Source organism: Chiloscyllium punctatum, chromosome 3 (assembly GCF_047496795.1).
Source record: "Chiloscyllium punctatum isolate Juve2018m chromosome 3, sChiPun1.3, whole genome shotgun sequence".
Taxonomy (NCBI): Eukaryota; Metazoa; Chordata; class Chondrichthyes; order Orectolobiformes; family Hemiscylliidae; genus Chiloscyllium; species Chiloscyllium punctatum.
This window is the reverse complement of record NC_092741.1, coordinates 1,740,473-1,762,137: the sequence shown is the minus strand read 5'-3', so window position 1 is coordinate 1,762,137 and position 21,665 is coordinate 1,740,473. Positions and strand designations below refer to the sequence as shown.

Genomic DNA, 21,665 nt, shown 5'->3' with positions numbered 1-21,665 from the left:
CGTCTGTCACAGACTGTGGGTATAACACTGTCCGTCTCCCCGTCTGTCACAGACTGTGGGTATAACACTGTCCGTCTCCCCGTCAGTCACATGGTTAGTTGTTTGCTCTCAAGCAGCTCCCCATTTCTCATTGTCGATGACCTGTTGAATGTGAAAAGGAAGGAAGTGGATTGCAAAGCCCAGTGTTGAGTGTTAGACTGACATGTCATTCCGAACAGGAGTTTGTCACTGGCCCTACACTGTACCTTGTCTTGGGTCCATACCCAGGAGGTGGAAGGGTCTTTTCATGAAGTGATAAGGTTCCTCGGAGTTTCGGAAACTTTCCCACTGGATAGGATGGGTGTTGATGGATCTACAGAGCAGGGCAAAGCAGCTGAGCTGAGTATTGATGTACAGGCACTGCTTCCACATGTTCTCCGTCATCCACTGGGCATTAGGACCCTGCTCAAACCACGTGTCCCCTCCTTCAAACAGAGCAAAAGGGATCTTCAACTGATTGGGCCAATCACAACTTCCCTTCACAAACTCCAGCATTCAAAACCAAGTCTCAGCATGAACACTGCACGGTCCAACACAGAGCATTCACTCCAACTGGACACTAACTCCCTCCGGGATTGGACAGTAAAGGGGTAACCACTCCCCCACCTCCATCCGGGAATGGACAGTAAAGGGTTAATCGCTCCCCCAGCTCCCTCCGGGAATGGACAGTAAAGGGTTAATCGCTCCCCCAGCTCCCTCCGGGAATGGACAGTAAAGGGGTAACCACTCTCCCACCTCCCTCCGGGAATAGGCAGGAAAGGGTTAATCGCTCTCCCAGCTCCCTCCGGGAATGGACAGTAAAGGGTTAATCAATCCCCCAGCTCCATCCAGGAATGGACAGTAAAGGGTTAATCACGCCCCCACTTCCCTTCGGGAATGGGCAGTAAAGAGTTAATCACACCCCCACTTCCCTCCGGGAATGGGCAGTAAAGGGTTAATCACACACCCCCTTCCCTTCGGGAATGGGCAGTAAAGGGTTAATCACACCCCCTTCCCTCCGGGAATGGGCAGTAAAGGGTTAATCACTCCACCAGCTCCCTCTGGGAATGGACAGTAAAGGGTTAATCATCCCCCCCTCCCCCCCGCTCGGGACTGACTGCTGGGGTATTTGTCCTTGCCCTGTTGTTCTGAGTTACCGAGATTGTCGAGTCGATCCTGAGCAGACACCATGCCAGCCAACATGCTGCAGTGGAGGAAGATCTGCCACTCGGTCTCAGCGAGGTGACCGATGGAACTGAACTCATCCCTTTCTGGATCACTGGTCCTCATTATGCTGCTACACAGCATGAAGGAGAAGCAGAGCTGGTGCTCAGTGAACAGGGCGTACCACACCAACTGGGGGAAACAACGAGATTGGAAAATCACAAGAAAAGCATTACACTACAATAGCTCCGAACATCGGGGCTGGACTGGGACAAAGGATATTCTGCAGTTCACAACAACACGTTACATGAAAACACAATGACCTGATAAGACATTCCTGTCCACAAATACACGCACACCCTCACTGTGACTATCCCACACCCTCACTGTATCTATCCCACACCCTCACTGTGACTATCCCACACCCTCACTGTATCTATCCCACACCCTCACTGTGACTATCCCACACCCTCACTGTGACTATCCCACACCCTCACTGTGACTATCCCACCCTCACGGTATCTATCCCACACCCTCACTGTGACTATCCCACACCCTCACTGTGACTATCCCACACTCTCACTGTGTCTATCCCACACACTCACTGTATCTATCCCACACCCTCACTGTGACTATCCCACACCCTCACTGTGACTATCCCACACCCTCACTGTGACTATCCCACCCTCACTGTATCTATCCCACACCCTCACTGTGACTATCCCACACCCTCACTGTGACTATCCCACACTCTCACTGTGACTATCCCACACCCTCACTGTATCTATCCCACACCCTCACTGTGACTATCCCACACCCTCACTGTGACTATCCCACACCCTCACTGTGACTATCCCACACCCTCACTGTATCTATCCCACACCCTCACTGTGACTATCCCACACCCTCACTGTGACTATCCCACACCCTCACTGTATCTATCCGAGACCCTCACTGTATCTATCCCACACTCTCACTGTATCTATCCCACACCCTCACTGTGACTATCCCACACCCTCACTGTGACTATCCCACACCCTCACTGTATCTATCCCACACCCTCACTGTGACTATACCACCCTCACTGTATCTATCCCACACCCTCACTGTGACTATCCCACACCCTCACTGTATCTATCCGAGACCCTCACTGTATCTATCCCACACTCTCACTGTATCTATCCCACACCCTCACTGTGACTATCCCACACCCTCACTGTGTCTATCCCACACTCTCACTGTATCTATCCCACACCCTCACTGTGACTATCTCACACCCTCACTGTGTCTATCCCACACCCTCACTGTGACTATCCCACACCCTCACTGTGACTATCCCACACCCTCACTGTGTCTATCCCATACCCTCACTGTGTCTATCCCACACCCTCACTGTGTCTATCCCACACCCTCACTGTGACTGTCCCACACCCTCACTGTGACTATCCCACACCCTCACTGTATCTATCCCACACCCTCACTGTGTCTATCCCATACCCTCACTGTATCTATCCCATACCCTCACTGTGTCTATCCCACACCCTCACTGTGACTATCCCACACCCTCACTGTGACTATCCCATACCCTCACTGTGTCTATCCCACACCCTCACTGTGTCTATCCCACACCCTCACTGTATCTATCCCACACCCTCACTGTGTCTATCCCACACCCTCACTGTATCTATCCCACACCCTCACTGTATCTATCCCACACCCTCAATGTGACTATCCCACACCCTCACTGTATCTATCCCACAACCTCACTGTGACTATCCCACACCCTCACTGTGACTATCCCACACCCTCACTGTATCTATCCCACACCCTCACTGTATCAATCCCACACCCTCACTGTGTCTATCCCATACCCTCACTGTATCAATCCCACACCCTCACTGTGACTATCCCACACTCTCACTGTGTCTATCCCACACCCTCACTGTATCGATCCCACACCCTCACTGTGACTATCCCACACTCTCACTGTGACTATCCCATACCCTCACTGTGTCTATCCCACACCCTCACTGTATCTATCCCACACCCTCACTGTATCTATCCCACACCCTCACTGTATCTATCCCACACTCTCACTGTGTCTATCCCACACCCTCACTGTATCTATCCCACACCCTCACTGTGACTATCCCACACCCTCACTGTGACTGTCCCACACCCTCACTGTGACTGTCCCACACCCTCACTGTGTCTATCCCACACTCTCACTGTATCTATCCCACACCCTCACTGTGTCTATTCCACACTCTCACTGTGACTATCCCACACCCTCACTGTGTCTATCCCACACCCTCACTGTGACTATCCCACTCCCTCACTGTATCTATCCTACACCCTCACTGTATCTATCCCACACTATCACTGTATCTATCCCACACTCTCACTGTGACTATCCCACACCCTCACTGTGTCTATCCCACACCCACACTGTATCTATCCCACACTCTCACTGTATCTATCCCACATCCTCACTGTATCTATCCCACACTCTCACTGTATCTATCCCACACCCTCACTGTATCTATCCCACACCCTCACTGTATCTATCCCACACTCTCACTGTATCTATCCCACACCCTCACTGTGTCTATCCCACACCCTCACTGTATCTATCCCACACCGTCACTGTGACTATCCCACACCCTCACTGTATCTATCCCACACTCTCACTGTATCTATCCCACACCCTCACTGTGTCTATCCCACACCCTCACTGTGACTATCCCACACCTTCACTGTGTCTATCCCACACCCTCACTGTGACTATCCCACACCCTCACTGTATCAATCCCACACCCTCACTGTGACTATCCCACACTCTCACTGTGTCTATCCCACACCCTCACTGTATCGATCCCACACCCTCACTGTGACTATCCCACACTCTCACTGTGACTATCCCATACCCTCACTGTGTCTATCCCACACCCTCACTGTGACTATCCCACACCCTCACTGTGACTGTCCCACACCCTCACTGTGACTGTCCCACACCCTCACTGTGTCTATCCCACACTCTCACTGTATCTATCCCACACCCTCACTGTGTCTATTCCACACTCTCACTGTGACTATCCCACACCCTCACTGTGTCTATCCCACACCCTCACTGTGACTATCCCACTCCCTCACTGTATCTATCCTACACCCTCACTGTATCTATCCCACACTATCACTGTATCTATCCCACACTCTCACTGTGACTATCCCACACCCTCACTGTGTCTATCCCACACCCACACTGTATCTATCCCACACTCTCACTGTATCTATCCCACATCCTCACTGTATCTATCCCACACTCTCACTGTATCTATCCCACACCCTCACTGTATCTATCCCACACCCTCACTGTATCTATCCCACACTCTCACTGTATCTATCCCACACCCTCACTGTGTCTATCCCACACCCTCACTGTATCTATCCCACACCGTCACTGTGACTATCCCACACCCTCACTGTATCTATCCCACACTCTCACTGTATCTATCCCACACCCTCACTGTGTCTATCCCACACCCTCACTGTGACTATCCCACACCCTCACTGTGTCTATCCCACACCCTCACTGTGACTATCCCACACCCTCACTGTGTCTATCCCACACCCTCACTGTGCCTATCCCACACTCTCACTGTGTCTATCCCACACCCTCACTGTGCCTATCCCACACTCTCACTGTGTCTATCCCACACCCTCACTGTGTCTATCCCACACCCTCACTGTGTCTATCCCACACCCTCACTGTGTCTATCCCACACCCTCACTGTGACTATCCCACACTCTCACTGTGTCTATCCCACACTCTCACTGTGTCTATCCCACACCCTCACTGTATCTATCCCACACCCTCACTGTGTCTATCCCACACCCTCACTGTGACTATCCCACACCCTCACTGTGTCTATCCGATACCCTCACTGTGTCTATCCCACACCCTCACTGTGACTGTCCCACACCCTCACTGTGACTATCCCACACCTTCACTGTATCTATCCCACACCCTCACTGTGTCTATCCCATACCCTCACTGTATCTATCCCATACCCTCACTGTGTCTATCCCACACCCTCACTGTGACTATCCCACACCCTCACTGTGACTATCCCACACCCTCACTGTGTCTATCCCACACCCTCACTGTATCTATCCCACACCCTCACTGTGTCTATCCCACACCCTCACTGTATCTATCCCACACCCTCACTGTATCTATCCCACACCCTCAATGTGACTATCCCACACCCTCACTGTATCTATCCCACACCCTCACTGTGACTATCCCACACCCTCACTGTGACTATCCCAAACCCTCACTGTATCTATCCCACACCCTCACTGTATCTATCCCACACCCTCACTGTGTCTATCCCATACCCTCACTGTATCAATCCCACACCCTCACTGTGACTATCCCACACTCTCACTGTGTCTATCCCACACCCTCACTGTATCGATCCCACACCCTCATTGTGACTATCCCACACTCTCACTGTGACTATCCCATACCCTCACTGTGTCTATCCCACACCCTCACTGTGTCTATCCCATACCCTCACTGTATCAATCCCACACCCTCACTGTGACTATCCCACACTCTCACTGTGTCTATCCCACACCCTCACTGTATCGATCCCACACCCTCACTGTGACTATCCCACACTCTCACTGTGACTATCCCATACCCTCACTCTGACTATCCCACACCTTCACTGTGACTATCCCACACCCTCACTGTGTCTATCCCACACTCTCACTGTGTCTATCCCACACCCTCACTGTGTCTATCCCACACCCTCACTGTGACTATCCCACACCCTCACTGTGTCTATCCCACACCCTCACTGTGTCCATCTCACACTCTCCCGTATTTATCCCACACCCTCACTGTGACTATCCCACACCCTCACTGTATCTATCCCACACCCTCACTGTATCTATCCCACACCCTCACTGTATCTATCCCACACTCTCACTGTGTCTATCCCACACCCTCACTGTATCTATCCCACACCCTCACTGTGACTATCCCACACCCTCACTGTGACTGTCCCACACCCTCACTGTGACTGTCCCACACCCTCACTGTGTCTATCCCACACTCTCACTGTATCTATCCCACACCCTCACTGTGTCTATTCCACACTCTCACTGTGACTATCCCACACCCTCACTGTGTCTATCCCACACCCTCACTGTGACTATCCCACTCCCTCACTGTATCTATCCTACACCCTCACTGTATCTATCCCACACTATCACTGTATCTATCCCACACTCTCACTGTGACTATCCCACACCCTCACTGTGTCTATCCCACACCCACACTGTATCTATCCCACACTCTCACTGTATCTATCCCACATCCTCACTGTATCTATCCCACACTCTCATTGTATCTATCCCACACCCTCACTGTATCTATCCCACACCCTCACTGTATCTATCCCACACTCTCACTGTATCTATCCCACACCCTCACTGTGTCTATCCCACACCCTCACTGTATCTATCCCACACCGTCACTGTGACTATCCCACACCCTCACTGTATCTATCCCACACTCTCACTGTATCTATCCCACACCCTCACTGTGTCTATCCCACACCCTCACTGTGACTATCCCACACCCTCACTGTGTCTATCCCACACCCTCACTGTGACTATCCCACACCCTCACTGTGTCTATCCCACACCCTCACTGTGCCTATCCCACACTCTCACTGTGTCTATCCCACACCCTCACTGTGCCTATCCCACACTCTCACTGTGTCTATCCCACACCCTCACTGTGTCTATCCCACACCCTCACTGTGTCTATCCCACACCCTCACTGTGACTATCCCACACTCTCACTGTGTCTATCCCACACTCTCACTGTGTCTATCCCACACCCTCACTGTATCTATCCCACACCCTCACTGTGTCTATCCCACACCCTCACTGTGACTATCCCACACCCTCACTGTGTCTATCCCATACCCTCACTGTGTCTATCCCACACCCTCACTGTGTCTATCCCACACCCTCACTGTGACTGTCCCACACCCTCACTGTGACTATCCCACACCTTCACTGTATCTATCCCACACCCTCACTGTGTCTATCCCATACCCTCACTGTATCTATCCCATACCCTCACTGTGTCTATCCCACACCCTCACTGTGACTATCCCACACCCTCACTGTGACTATCCCATACCCTCACTGTGTCTATCCCACACCCTCACTGTGTCTATCCCACACCCTCACTGTATCTATCCCACACCCTCACTGTGTCTATCCCACACCCTCACTGTATCTATCCCACACCCTCAATGTGACTATCCCACACCCTCACTGTATCTATCCTACACCCTCACTGTGACTATCCCACACCCTCACTGTGACTATCCCACACCCTCACTGTATCTATCCCACACCCTCACTGTATCTATCCCACACCCTCACTGTGTCTATCCCATACCCTCACTGTATCAATCCCACACCCTCACTGTGACTATCCCACACTCTCACTGTGTCTATCCCACACCCTCACTGTATCGATCCCACACCCTCACTGTGACTATCCCACACTCTCACTGTGACTATCCCATACCCTCACTGTGTCTATCCCACACCCTCACTGTATCTATCCCACACCCTCACTGTATCTATCCCACACCCTCACTGTATCTATCCCACACTCTCACTGTGTCTATCCCACACCCTCACTGTATCTATCCCACACCCTCACTGTGACTATCCCACACCCTCACTGTGACTGTCCCACACCCTCACTGTGACTGTCCCACACCCTCACTGTGTCTATCCCACACTCTCACTGTATCTATCCCACACCCTCACTGTGTCTATTCCACACTCTCACTGTGACTATCCCACACCCTCACTGTGTCTATCCCACACCCTCACTGTGACTATCCCACTCCCTCACTGTATCTATCCTACACCCTCACTGTATCTATCCCACACTATCACTGTATCTATCCCACATCCTCACTGTATCTATCCCACACTCTCACTGTATCTATCCCACACCCTCACTGTATCTATCCCACACCCTCACTGTATCTATCCCACACTCTCACTGTATCTATCCCACACCCTCACTGTGTCTATCCCACACCCTCACTGTATCTATCCCACACCGTCACTGTGACTATCCCACACCCTCACTGTATCTATCCCACACTCTCACTGTATCTATCCCACACCCTCACTGTGTCTATCCCACACCCTCACTGTGACTATCCCACACCCTCACTGTGTCTATCCCACACCCTCACTGTGACTATCCCACACCCTCACTGTGTCTATCCCACACCCTCACTGTGCCTATCCCACACTCTCACTGTGTCTATCCCACACCCTCACTGTGCCTATCCCACACTCTCACTGTGTCTATCCCACACCCTCACTGTGTCTATCCCACACCCTCACTGTGTCTATCCCACACCCTCACTCTGACTATCCCACACCCTCACTGTGACTATCCCACACCCTCACTGTGTCTATCCCACACTCTCACTGTGTCTATCCCACACCCTCACTGTGTCTATCCCACACCCTCACTGTGACTATCCCACACCCTCACTGTGTCTATCCCACACCCTCACTGTGTCCATCTCACCCTCTCACGTATTTATCCCACACCCTCACTGTGACTATTCCACACCCTCACTGTGACTATCCCACGCCCTGACTGTATCTATCCCACACCCTCACTGTGACTACCCCAGACCCTCACTGTTACTATCCCACACCCTCACTGTGACTATCCCACACCCTCATTGTGTCCATCCCACACCCTCACTGTGACTATCCCACACCCTCACTGTATCTATCCCACACCCTCACTGTATCTATCCCACACCCTCACTGTGTCTATTCCACACCCTCACTGTATCTATCCCACACCCTCACTGTGTATATCCCACACCCTCACTGTGTCTATCCCACACCCTCACTGTATCTATCCCACACCCTCACTGTGTATATCCCACACCCTCACTGTGTCTATCCCACACCCTCACTGTGACTATCCCACACCCTCACTGTATCTATCCCAGACCCTCACTGTGTCCATCTCACATTCTCACTGTGACTATCCCACACCCTCACTGTGGGAAAAACAATGACTGCAGATGCTGAAAACCAAATTCTGGATTAGTGGTGCTGGAAGAGCACAGCAGTTCAGGCAGCATCCAACGAGCAGCGAAATCGACGTTTCGGGCAAAAGCCCTTCATCAGGAATAAAGGCAGTGAGCCTGAAGCATGGAGAGATAAGCTAGAGGAGGGTGGGGGTGGGGAGAGAGTAGCATAGAGTACAATGGGTGAGTGGGGGAGGGGATGAAGGTGATAGGTCAGGGAGGAGAGGGTGGAGTGGATGGGTGGAAAAGAAGATAGGCAGGTCGGACAAGTCAAGGAGACAGTTACTGAGCTGGAAGTTTGAAACTAGGGTGAGGTGGGGGAAGGGGAAATGAGGAAGCTGTTGAAGTCCACATTGATGCCCTGGGGTTGAAGTGTTCCGAGGCGGAAGATGAGACGTTCTTCCTCCAGGCGTCTGGTGGTGAGGGAGCGGCGGTGAAGGAGGCCCAGGACCTCCATGTCCTCAGCAGAGTGGGAGGGGGAGTTGAAATGTTGGGCCACGGGGCGGTTTGGTTGATTGGTGCGGGTGTCCCAGAGATGTTCCCTAAAGCGCTCTGCTAGGAGGCGCCCAGTCTCCCCAATGTAGAGGAGACTGCATCGGGAGCAACGGATACAATAAATGATATTGGTGGATGTGCAGGTAAAACTTTGATGGATGTGGAAGGCTCCTTTAGGGCCTTGGATAGAGGTGAGGGAGGAGGTGTGGGCACAGGTTTTACAGTTCCTGTGGTGGCAGGGGAAAGTGCCAGGATGGGAGGGTGGGTCGTAGGGGGGTGTGGACCTGACCAGGTAGTCACAGAGGGAACGGTCTTTGCGGAAGGCGGAAAGGGGTGGAGAGGGAAATATATCCCTGGTGGTGGGGTCTTTTTGGAGGTGTCGGAAATGTCGGCAGATGATTTGGTTTATGCGAAGGTTTGTAGGGTGGAAGGTGAGCACCAGGGGCGTTCTGTCCTTGTTACGGTTGGAGGGGTGGGGTCTGAGGGCGGAGGTGCGGGATGTGGACGAGATGCGTTGGAGGGCATCTTTAACCACGTGGGAAGGGAAATTGCGGTCTCTAAAGAAGGGGGCCATCTGGTGTGTCCTATGGTGGAACTGGTCCTCCTGGGAGCAGATACGGCGGAGGCGGAGAAATTGGGAATACGGGATGGCATTTTTGCAAGAGGTAGGGTGGGAAGAGGTGTAATCCAGGTAGCGATGGGAGTCAGTGGGTTTGTAAAAAATGTCAGTGTCAAGTCGGTCATCATTAATGGAGATGGAGAGGTCCAGGAAGGGGAGCAAGGTGACCAGTTACTGTCTCCTTGACTTGTCCGACCTGCCTATCTTCTTTTCCACCTATCCACTCCACCCTCTCATCCTTGACCTATCACCTTCATCCCCTCCCCCACTCACCCATTGTACTCTATGCTACTCTCTCCCCACCCCCACCCTCCTCTAGCTTATCTCTCCACCCTTCAGGCTCACTGCCTTTATTCCTGATGAAAGGCTTTTGCCCGAAACGTTGATTTCGCAGCTCGTTGGATGCTGCCTGAACTGCTGTGCTCTTTCAGCACCACTAATCCACACCCTCACTGTGTCTATCCCACACCCTCACTGTGTCTATCCCACACCCTCACTGTGACTATCCCACACTCTCACAGTGACTATCCCACACCCTCACTGTGACTATCCCACACCCTCAATGTGTCTATCCCACACCCTCACAGTGACTATCCCACACTCTCACAGTGACTATCCCACACTCTCACAGTGACTATCCCACACCCTCACTGTATCTATCCCAAACCCTCACTGTGACTATCCCACACTCTCACTGTATCTATCCCACACTCTCACAGTGACTATCCCACACCCTCACTGTGTCTATCCCACACTCTCACTGTGTCTATCCCACACTCTCACTGTGACTATCCCACACCCTCACTGTGACTATCCCACACCCTCACTGTGTCTATCCCACACCCTCACTGTATCTATCCCACACACTCACTGTATCTATCCCACACCCTCATTGTATCTATCCCACACTCTCACTGAATCTATCCCACACCCTCACTGTGACTATCCCACACCCTCACTGTATCTATCCCACACCCTCACTGTGACTATCCCACACCCTCACTGTGACTATCCCACACCCTCACTGTATCTATCCCACACCCTCACTGTGACTATCCCACACCCTCACTGTGACTATCCCACACCCTCATTGTGTCTATCTCACCCCCTCACTGTATATATCCCACACCCTCACTGTGTCTATCCCACACTCTCACTGTGACTATCCCACACCCTCACTGTATCTATCACACACTCTCACTGTGACTATCCCACACCCTCACTGTGACTATCACACACTCTCACTGTGACTATCCCACACCCTCACTGTGACTATCCCACACTCTTACTGTGTCTATCCCACACTCTCACTGTATCTATCCCACACCCTCACTGTGTCTATCCCACACCCTCACTGTGACTATCCCACACTCTCCCTGTATCTATCCCACACCCTCACTGTGACTATCCCACACTCTCACTGTGTCTATCCCACACCCTCACTGTGTCTATCCCACACTCTCACTGTGACTATCCCACACTCTCACTGTATCTATCCCACACCCTCACTGTGACTATCCCACACTCTCACTGTGTCTATCCCACACCCTCACTGTGTCTATCCCACACCCTCACTGTGTCTATCCCACACCCTCACTGTATCTATCTCACACCCTCACTGTGACTATCCCACACCCTCACTGTATCTATCCCACACCCTCACTGTGTCTATCCCACACCCTCACTGTGTCTATCCCACACCCTCACTGTATCTATCCCACACCCTCACTGTGACTATCCCACACCCTCACTGTGACTACCCCAGACCCTCACTGTTACTATCCCACACCCTCACTGTGACTATCCCACACCCTCACTGTGTCTATCCCACACTCTCACTGTGACTGTCCCACACCCTCACTGTATCTATCCCACACCCTCACTGTGACTATCCCACACCCTCACTGTGACTATCCCACACTCTCACTGTGTCTATCGCACACTCTCACTGTATCTATCCCACACTCTCACTGTGACTATCCCACACTCTCACTGTGACTATCCCACACCCTCACTGTGACTATCCCACACCTTCACTGTGACTATCCCACACTCTCACTGTGTCTATCGCACACTCTCACTGTATCTATCCCACACTCTCACTGTGACTATCCCACACTCTCACTGTATCTATCCCACACCCTCACTGTGACTATCCCACACTCTCACTGTGTCTATCCCACACCCTCACTGTGTCTATCCCACACTCTCACTGTGACTATCCCACACTCTCACTGTATCTATCCCACACCCTCACTGTGACTATCCCACACTCTCACTGTGTCTATCCCACACCCTCACTGTGTCTATCCCACACCCTCACTGTCTCTATCCCACACCCTCACTGTATCTATCTCACACCCTCACTGTGACTATCCCACACCCTCACTGTATCTATCCCACACCCTCACTGTGTCTATCCCACACCCTCACTGTGTCTATCCCACACCCTCACTGTGTCTATCCCACACCCTCACTGTGACTATCCCACACCCTCACTGTGACTACCCCAGACCCTCACTGTTACTATCGAACACCCTCACTGTGACTATCCCACACCCTCACTGTGTCTATCCCACACTCTCACTGTGACTGTCCCACACCCTCACTGTATCTATCCCACACCCTCACTGTGACTATCCCACACTCTCACTGTGACTATCCCACACCCTCACTGTATCTGTCCCACACCCTCACTGTGACTATCCCACACCCTCACTGTGACTATCCCAGACCCTCATGTGTCTATCCCACACTCTCACTGTGACTATCCCACACCCTCACTGTGTCTATCCCACACTCTCACTGTGTCTATCCCACACTCTCACTGTATCTATCCCACACCCTCACTGTATCTATCCCACACCCTCACTGTGACTATCCCACACTCTCACTGTGACTATCCCACACCCTCACTGTATCTGTCCCACACCCTCACTGTGACTATCCCACACCCTCACTGTGACTATCCCAGACCCTCATGTGTCTATCCCACACTCTCACTGTGACTATCCCACACCCTCATTGTGTCTATCCCACACCCTCACTGTATCTATCCCACACCCTCACTGTATCTATCCCACACCCTCACTGTGTCCATCCCACACCCTTACCGTATCTATCCCACACCCTCACTGTGTCTATCCCACACCCTCACTGTATCTATCCCACACTCTCACTGTGACTATCCCACACTCTCACTGTGACTATCCCACACCCTCACTGTATCTATCCCACACCCTCACTGTATCTATCCCACACCCTCACTGTATCTATCCCACACTCTCACTGTGACTATCCCACACCCTCACTGTGACTATCCCACACTCTTACTGTGTCGATCCCACACTCTCACTGTATCTATCCCACACCCTCACTGTGTCTATCCCACACCCTCACTGTGACTATCCCACACCCTCACTGTATCTATCCCACACCCTCACTGAGTCTATCCCACACCCTCACTGTGACTATCCCACACTCTCACTGTGTCTATCCCACACTCTCACTGTGTCTATCCCACATCCTCACTGTATCTATCCCACACCCTCACTGTGTCTATCCCACACCCTCACTGTATCTATCCCACACTCTCACTGTGACCATCCCACACCCTCACTGAGTCTATCCCACACCCTCACTGTGACTATCCCACACCCTCACTGTGACTATCCCACACTCTCACTGTGACTATCCCACACCCTCACTGTGACTATCCCACACTCTGACTGTGACTATCCCACACCCTCACTGTGACTATCCCACACCCTCACTGTATCTATCCCACACCTTCACTGTGTCTATCCCACACCCTCACTGTGTCTATCCCACACTCTCACTGTGACTATCCCACACTCTCACTGTGACTATCCCACACTCTCACTGTGACTATCCCACACCCTCACTGTATCTATCCCACACCCTCACTGTGTCTATCCCACACCCTCACTGTATCTATCCCACACTCTCACTGTGACCATCCCACACCCTCACTGTATCTATCCCACACTCTCACTGTGACTATCCCACACTCTCACTGTGACTATCCCACACCCTCACTGTGACTATCCCACACCCTCACTGTGACTATCCCACACTCTCACTGTGTCTATCGCACACTCTCACTGTATCTATCCCACACTCTCACTGTGACTATCCCACACTCTCACTGTATCTATCCCACACCCTCACTGTGACTATCCCACACTCCCACTGTGTCTATCCCACACCCTCACTGTGTCTATCCCACACTCTCACTGTATCTATCCCACACCCTCACTGTGACTATCCCACACTCTCACTGTGTCTATCCCACACCCTCACTGTGTCTATCCCACACCCTCACTGTGACTATCCCACACCCTCACTGTATCTATCTCACACCCTCACTGTGACTATCCCACACCCTCACTGTATCTATCCCACACCCTCACTGTGTCTATCCCACACCCTTACTGTGTCTATCCCACACCCTCACTGTATCTATCCCACACCCTCACTGTGACTATCCCACACCCTCACTGTGACTACCCCAGACCCTCACTGTTACTATCCCACACCCTCACTGTGACTATCCCACACCCTCACTGTGTCTATCCCACACTCTCACTGTGACTGTCCCACACCCTCACTGTATCTATCCCACACCCTCACTGTGACTATCCCACACTCTCACTGTGACTATCCCACACCCTCACTGTATCTATCCCACACTCTCACTGTATCTATCCCACACCCTCACTGTGACTATCCCACACCCTCACTGTATCTATCCCACACCCTCACTGTGTCTATCCCACACCCTCACTGTGTCTATCCCACACCCTCACTGTGTCTATCCCACACTCTCACTGTGACTATCCCACACCCTCACTGTATCTATCCCACACCCTCACTGTGTCTATCCCACACCCTCACTGTATCTATCCCACACCCTCACTGTGACTATCCCACACCCTCACTGTGACTATCCCACACCCTCACTGTGTCTATCCCACACTCTCACTGTGACTATCCCACACCCTCACTGTGTCTATCCCACACTCTCACTGTATCTATCCCACACTCTCACTGTGACTATCCCACACCCTCACTGTGTCTATCCCACACTCTCACTGTATCTATCCCACACTCTCACTGTGACTATCCCACACTCTCACTGTATCTATCCCATACCCTCACTGTGACTATCCCACACTCTCACTGTGTCTATCCCACACCCTCACTGTGACTATCCCTCACCCTCACTGTGTCTATCCCACACCCTCACTGTATCTATCCCACACCCTCACTGTGACTATCCCACACCCTCACTGTGTCTATCCCACACCCTCACTGTATCTATCCCACACCCTCACTGTATCTATCCCACACCCTCACTGTATCTATCCCACACCCTCACTGTGTCTATCCCAAACCCTCACTGAATCTATCCCACACCCTCACTGTGTCTATCCCACACCCTCACTGTATCTATCCCACACCCTCACTGTGTCTATCCCACACCCTCACTGTGACTATCCCACACTCTCACTGTATCTATCCCACACCCTCACTGTGACTATCCCACACTCTCACTGTGTCTATCCCACACCCTCACTGTGTCTATCCCACACTCTCACTGTGACTATCCCACACTCTCACTGTATCTATCCCACACCCTCACTGTGACTATCCCACACTCTCTCTGTGTCTATCCCACACCCTCACCGTGTCTATCCCACACCCTCACTGTGTCTATCCCACACCCTCACTGTATCTATCTCACACCCTCACTGTGACTATCCCACACCCTCACTGTATCTATCCCACACCCTCACTGTGTCTATCCCACACCCTCACTGTGTCTATCCCACACCCTCACTGTATCTATCCCACACCCTCACTGTATCTATCCCACACCCTCACTGTGACTATCCCACACCATCACTGTGACTACCCCAGACCCTCACTGTTACTATCCCACACCCTCACTGTGACTATCCCACACCCTCACTGTGTCTATCCCACACTCTCACTGTGACTGTCCCACACCCTCACTGTATCTATCCCACACCCTCACTGTGACTATCCCACACTCTCACTGTGACTATCCCACACCCTCACTGTATCTATCCCACACCCTCACTGTGACTATCCCACACCCTCACTGTGACTATCCCACACCCTCACTGTGTCTATCCCACACTCTCACTGTGACTATCCCACACCCTCACTGTGTCTATCCCACACTCTCACTGTGTCTATCCCACACTCTCACTGTGACTATCCCACACCCTCACTGTATCTATCCCACACCCTCACTGTGACTATCCCACACCCTCACTGTGACTATCCCACACTCTCACTGTGACTATCCCACACCCTCACTGTGTCTATCCCACACCCTCACTGTGACTATCCCACACTCTCACTGTGTCTATCGCACACTCTCACTGTATCTATCCCACACTCTCACTGTGACTATCCCACACTCTCACTGTGACTATCCCACACCCTCACTGTGACTATCCTTCACCTTCACTGTGACTATCCCACACTCTCACTGTGTCTATCGCACACTCTCACTGTATCTATCCCACACTCTCACTGTGACTATCCCACACTCTCACTGTATCTATCCCACACCCTCACTGTGACTATCCCACACTCTCACTGTGTCTATCCCACACCCTCACTGTGTCTATCCCACACTCTCACTGTGACTATCCCACACTCTCACTGTATCTATCCCACACCCTCACTGTGACTATCCCACACTCTCACTGTGTCTATCCCACACCCTCACTGTGTCTATCCCACACCCTCACTGTCTCTATCCCACACCCTCACTGTATCTATCTCACACCCTCACTGTGACTATCCCACACCCTCACTGTATCTATCCCACACCCTCACTGTGTCTATCCCACACCCTCACTGTGTCTATCCCACACCCTCACTGTGTCTATCCCACACCCTCACTGTGACTATCCCACACCCTCACTGTGACTACCCCAGACCCTCACTGTTACTATCGAACACCCTCACTGTGACTATCCCACACCCTCACTGTGTCTATCCCACACTCTCACTGTGACTGTCCCACACCCTCACTGTATCTATCCCACACCCTCACTGTGACTATCCCACACTCTCACTGTGACTATCCCACACCCTCACTGTATCTATCCCACACCCTCACTGTGACTATCCCACACCCTCACTGTGACTATCCCAGACCCTCATGTGTCTATCCCACACTCTCACTGTGACTATCCCACACCCTCACTGTGTCTATCCCACACTCTCACTGTGTCTATCCCACACTCTCACTGTATCTATCCCACACCCTCACTGTATCTATCCCACACCCTCACTGTGACTATCCCACACCCTCACTGTATCTATCACACACCCTCACTGTATCTATCCCACACCCTCACTGTGTCTATCCCACACCCTCACTGTGACTATCCCACACCCTCACTGTATCTATCCCACACCCTCACTGTGACTATCCCACACCCTCACTGTGTCTATCCCACACTCTCACTGTGACTATCCCACACTCTCACTGTATCTATCCCACACCCTCACTGTGACTATCCCACACCCTCACTGTATCTATCCCACACCCTCACTGTGTCTATCCCACACCCTCACTGTGTCTATCCCACACCCTGACTGTGTCTATCCCACACTCTCACTGTGACTATCCCACACCCTCACTGTATCTATCCCACACCCTCACTGTGTCTATCCCACACCCTTACTGTATCTATCCCACACCCTCACTGTGACTATCCCACACCCTCACTGTGACTATCCCACACCCTCACTGTGTCTATCCCACACTCTCACTGTGACTATCCCACACCCTCACTGTGACTATCCCACACCCTCACTGTATCTATCCCACACCCTCACTGTGTCTATCCCACACTCTCACTGTATCTATCCCACACTCTCACTGTGACTATCCCACACTCTCACTGTATCTATCCCACACCCTCAATGTGACTATCCCACACTCTCACTGTGTCTATCCCACACCCTTACTGTGTCTATCCCACACCCTCACTGTCTCTATCCCACACCCTCACTGTATCTATCTCACACCCTCACAGTGACTATCCCACACCCTCACTGTATCTATCCCACACCCTCACTGTGTCTATCCCACACCCTCACTGTGTCTATCCCACACCCTCACTGTATCTATCCCACACTCTCACTGTATCTATCCCATACCCTCACTGTGACTATCCCACACTCTCACTGTGTCTATCCCACACCCTCACTGTGACTATCCCACACCCTCACTGTGTCTATCCCACACCCTCACTGTATCTATCCCACACCCTCACTGTGACTATCCCACACCCTCACTGTGTCTATCCCACACCCTCACTGTATCTATCCCACACCCTCACTGTATCTATCCCACACCCTCACTGTGTCCATCCCACACCCTTACTGTATCTATCCCACACTCTCACTGTGTCTATCCCACACCCTCACTGTATCTATCCCACACTCTCACTGTGACTATCCCACACTCTCACTGTGACTATCCCACACCCTCACTGTATCTATCCCACACCCTCACTGTATCTATCCCACACCCTCACTGTATCTATCCCACACTCTCACTGTGACTATCCCACACCCTCACTGTGACTATCCCACACTCTTAATGTGTCGATCCCACACTCTCACTGTATCTATCCCACACCCTCACTGTGTCTATCCCACACCCTCACTGTGACTATCCCACACCCTCACTGTATCTATCCCACACCCTCACTGTGTCTATCCCACACCCTCACTGTGACTATCCCACACTCTCACTGTGTCTATCCCACACTCTCACTGTGTCTATCCCACACCCTCACTGTATCTATCCCACACCCTCACTGTATCTATCCCACACCCTCACTGTGTCTATCCCACACCCTCACTGTATCTATCCCACACTCTGACTGTGACCATCCCACACCCTCACTGTGTCTATCCCACACCCTCACTGTGACTATCCCACACCCTCACTGTGACTATCCCACACTCTCACTGTGACTATCCCACACCCTCACTGTGACTATCCCACACTCTGACTGTGACTATCCCACACCCTCACTGTGACTATCCCACACCCTCACTGTATCTATCCCACACCTTCACTGTGTCTATCCCACACCCTCACTGTGTCTATCCCACACTCTCACTGTGACTATCCCACACTCTCACTGTGACTATCCCACACTCTCACTGTGACTATCCCACACCCTCACTGTGTCTATCCCACACCCTCACTGTGTCTATCCCACACCCTCACTGTATCTATCCCACACTCTCACTGTGACCATCCCACACCCTCACTGTATCTATCCCACACTCTCACTGTGACTATCCCACACTCTCACTGTGACTATCCCACACCCTCACTGTGACTATCCCACACCCTCACTGTGACTATCCCACACTCTCACTGTGTCTATCGCACACTCTCACTGTATCTATCCCACACTCTCACTGTGACTATCCCACACTCTCACTGTATCTATCCCACACCCTCACTGTGACTATCCCACACTCTCACTGTGTCTATCCCACACCCTCACTGTGTCTATCCCACACTCTCACTGTGACTATCCCACACTCTCACTGTATCTATCCCACACCCTCACTGTGACTATCCCACACTCTCACTGTGTCTATCCCACACCCTCACTGTGTCTATCCCACACCCTCACTGTGAGTATCCCACACCCTCACTGTATCTATCTCACACCCTCACTGTGACTATCCCACACCCTCACTGTATCTATCCCACACCCTCACTGTGTCTATCCCACACCCTTACTGTGTCTATCCCACACCCTCACTGTATCTATCCCACACCCTCACTGTATCTATCCCACACCCTCACTGTGACTATCCCACACCCTCACTGTGACTACCCCAGACCCTCACTGTTACTATCCCACACCCTCACTGTGACTATCCCACACCCTCACTGTGTCTATCCCACACTCTCACTGTGACTGTCCCACACCCTCACTGTATCTATCCCACACCCTCACTGTGACTATCCCACACTCTCACTGTGACTATCCCACACCCTCACTGTATCTATCCCACACCCTCACTGTGAGTATCCCACACCCTCACTGTGACTATCCCACACCCTCACTGTGTCTATCCCACACTCTCACTGTGACTATCCCACACCCTCACTGTGTCTATCCCACACTCTCACTGTGTCTATCCCACACTCTCACTGTGACTATCCCACACCCTCACTGTGTCTATCCCACACTCTCACTGTGACTATTCCACACCCTCACTGTATCTATCCCACACCCTCACTGTGACTATCCCACACCCTCACTGTGACTATCCCACACCCTCACTGTGTCTATCCCACACTCTCACTGTGACTATCCCACACTCTCACTGTATCTATCCCACACCCTCACTGTGACTATCCCACACCCTCACTGTATCTATCCCACACCCTCACTGTGTCTATCCCACACCCTCACTGTGTCTATCCCACACCCTCACTGTGTCTATCCCACACTCTCACTGTGACTATCCCACACCCTCACTGTATCTATCCCACACCCTCACTGTGTCTATCCCACACCCTCACTGTATCTATCCCACACCCTCACTGTGACTATCCCACACCCTCACTGTGTCTATCCCACACTCTCACTGTGACTATCCCACACCCTCACTGTGTCTATCCCACACTCTCACTGTATCTATCCCACACTCTCACTGTGACTATCCCACACTCTCACTGTATCTATCCCATACCCTCACTGTGACTATCCCACACTCTCACTGTGTCTATCCCACACCCTCACTGTGACTATCCCACACCCTCACTGTGTCTATCCCACACCCTCACTGTATCTATCCCACACCCTCACTGTGACTATCCCACACCCTCACTGTGTCTATCCCACACCCTCACTGTATCTATCCCACACCCTCACTGTATCTATCCCACACCCTCACTGTATCTATCCCACACCCTCACTGTGTCTATCCCACACCCTCACTGTATCTATCCCACACCCTCACTGTGTCTATCCCACACCCTCACTGTATCTATCCCACACTCTCACTGTGACTATCCCACACTCTCACTGTGACTATCCCACACCCTCAATGTATCTATCCCACACTCTCACGGTGTGTAT

At 51.9% G+C, this 21,665-nt stretch overlaps 1 protein-coding gene across 1 annotated transcript in view; it reads right to left on the bottom strand.

The window, feature by feature from the left end:
• The window catches only part of LOC140453795 (dynein axonemal heavy chain 6-like), a 108,960-nt gene that overhangs the window by 28,401 nt on the left and 58,894 nt on the right, over positions 1 to 21,665 (bottom strand). Inside the window, exons 2-3 of the mRNA XM_072548699.1 lie at positions 1,176 to 1,374; positions 246 to 464 (exon numbers count right to left, since the gene is read on the bottom strand). Of these exons, the coding sequence (XP_072404800.1) occupies positions 246 to 464; positions 1,176 to 1,374 (418 nt within the window). The remainder of the gene's footprint in view (positions 1 to 245; positions 465 to 1,175; positions 1,375 to 21,665) is intronic.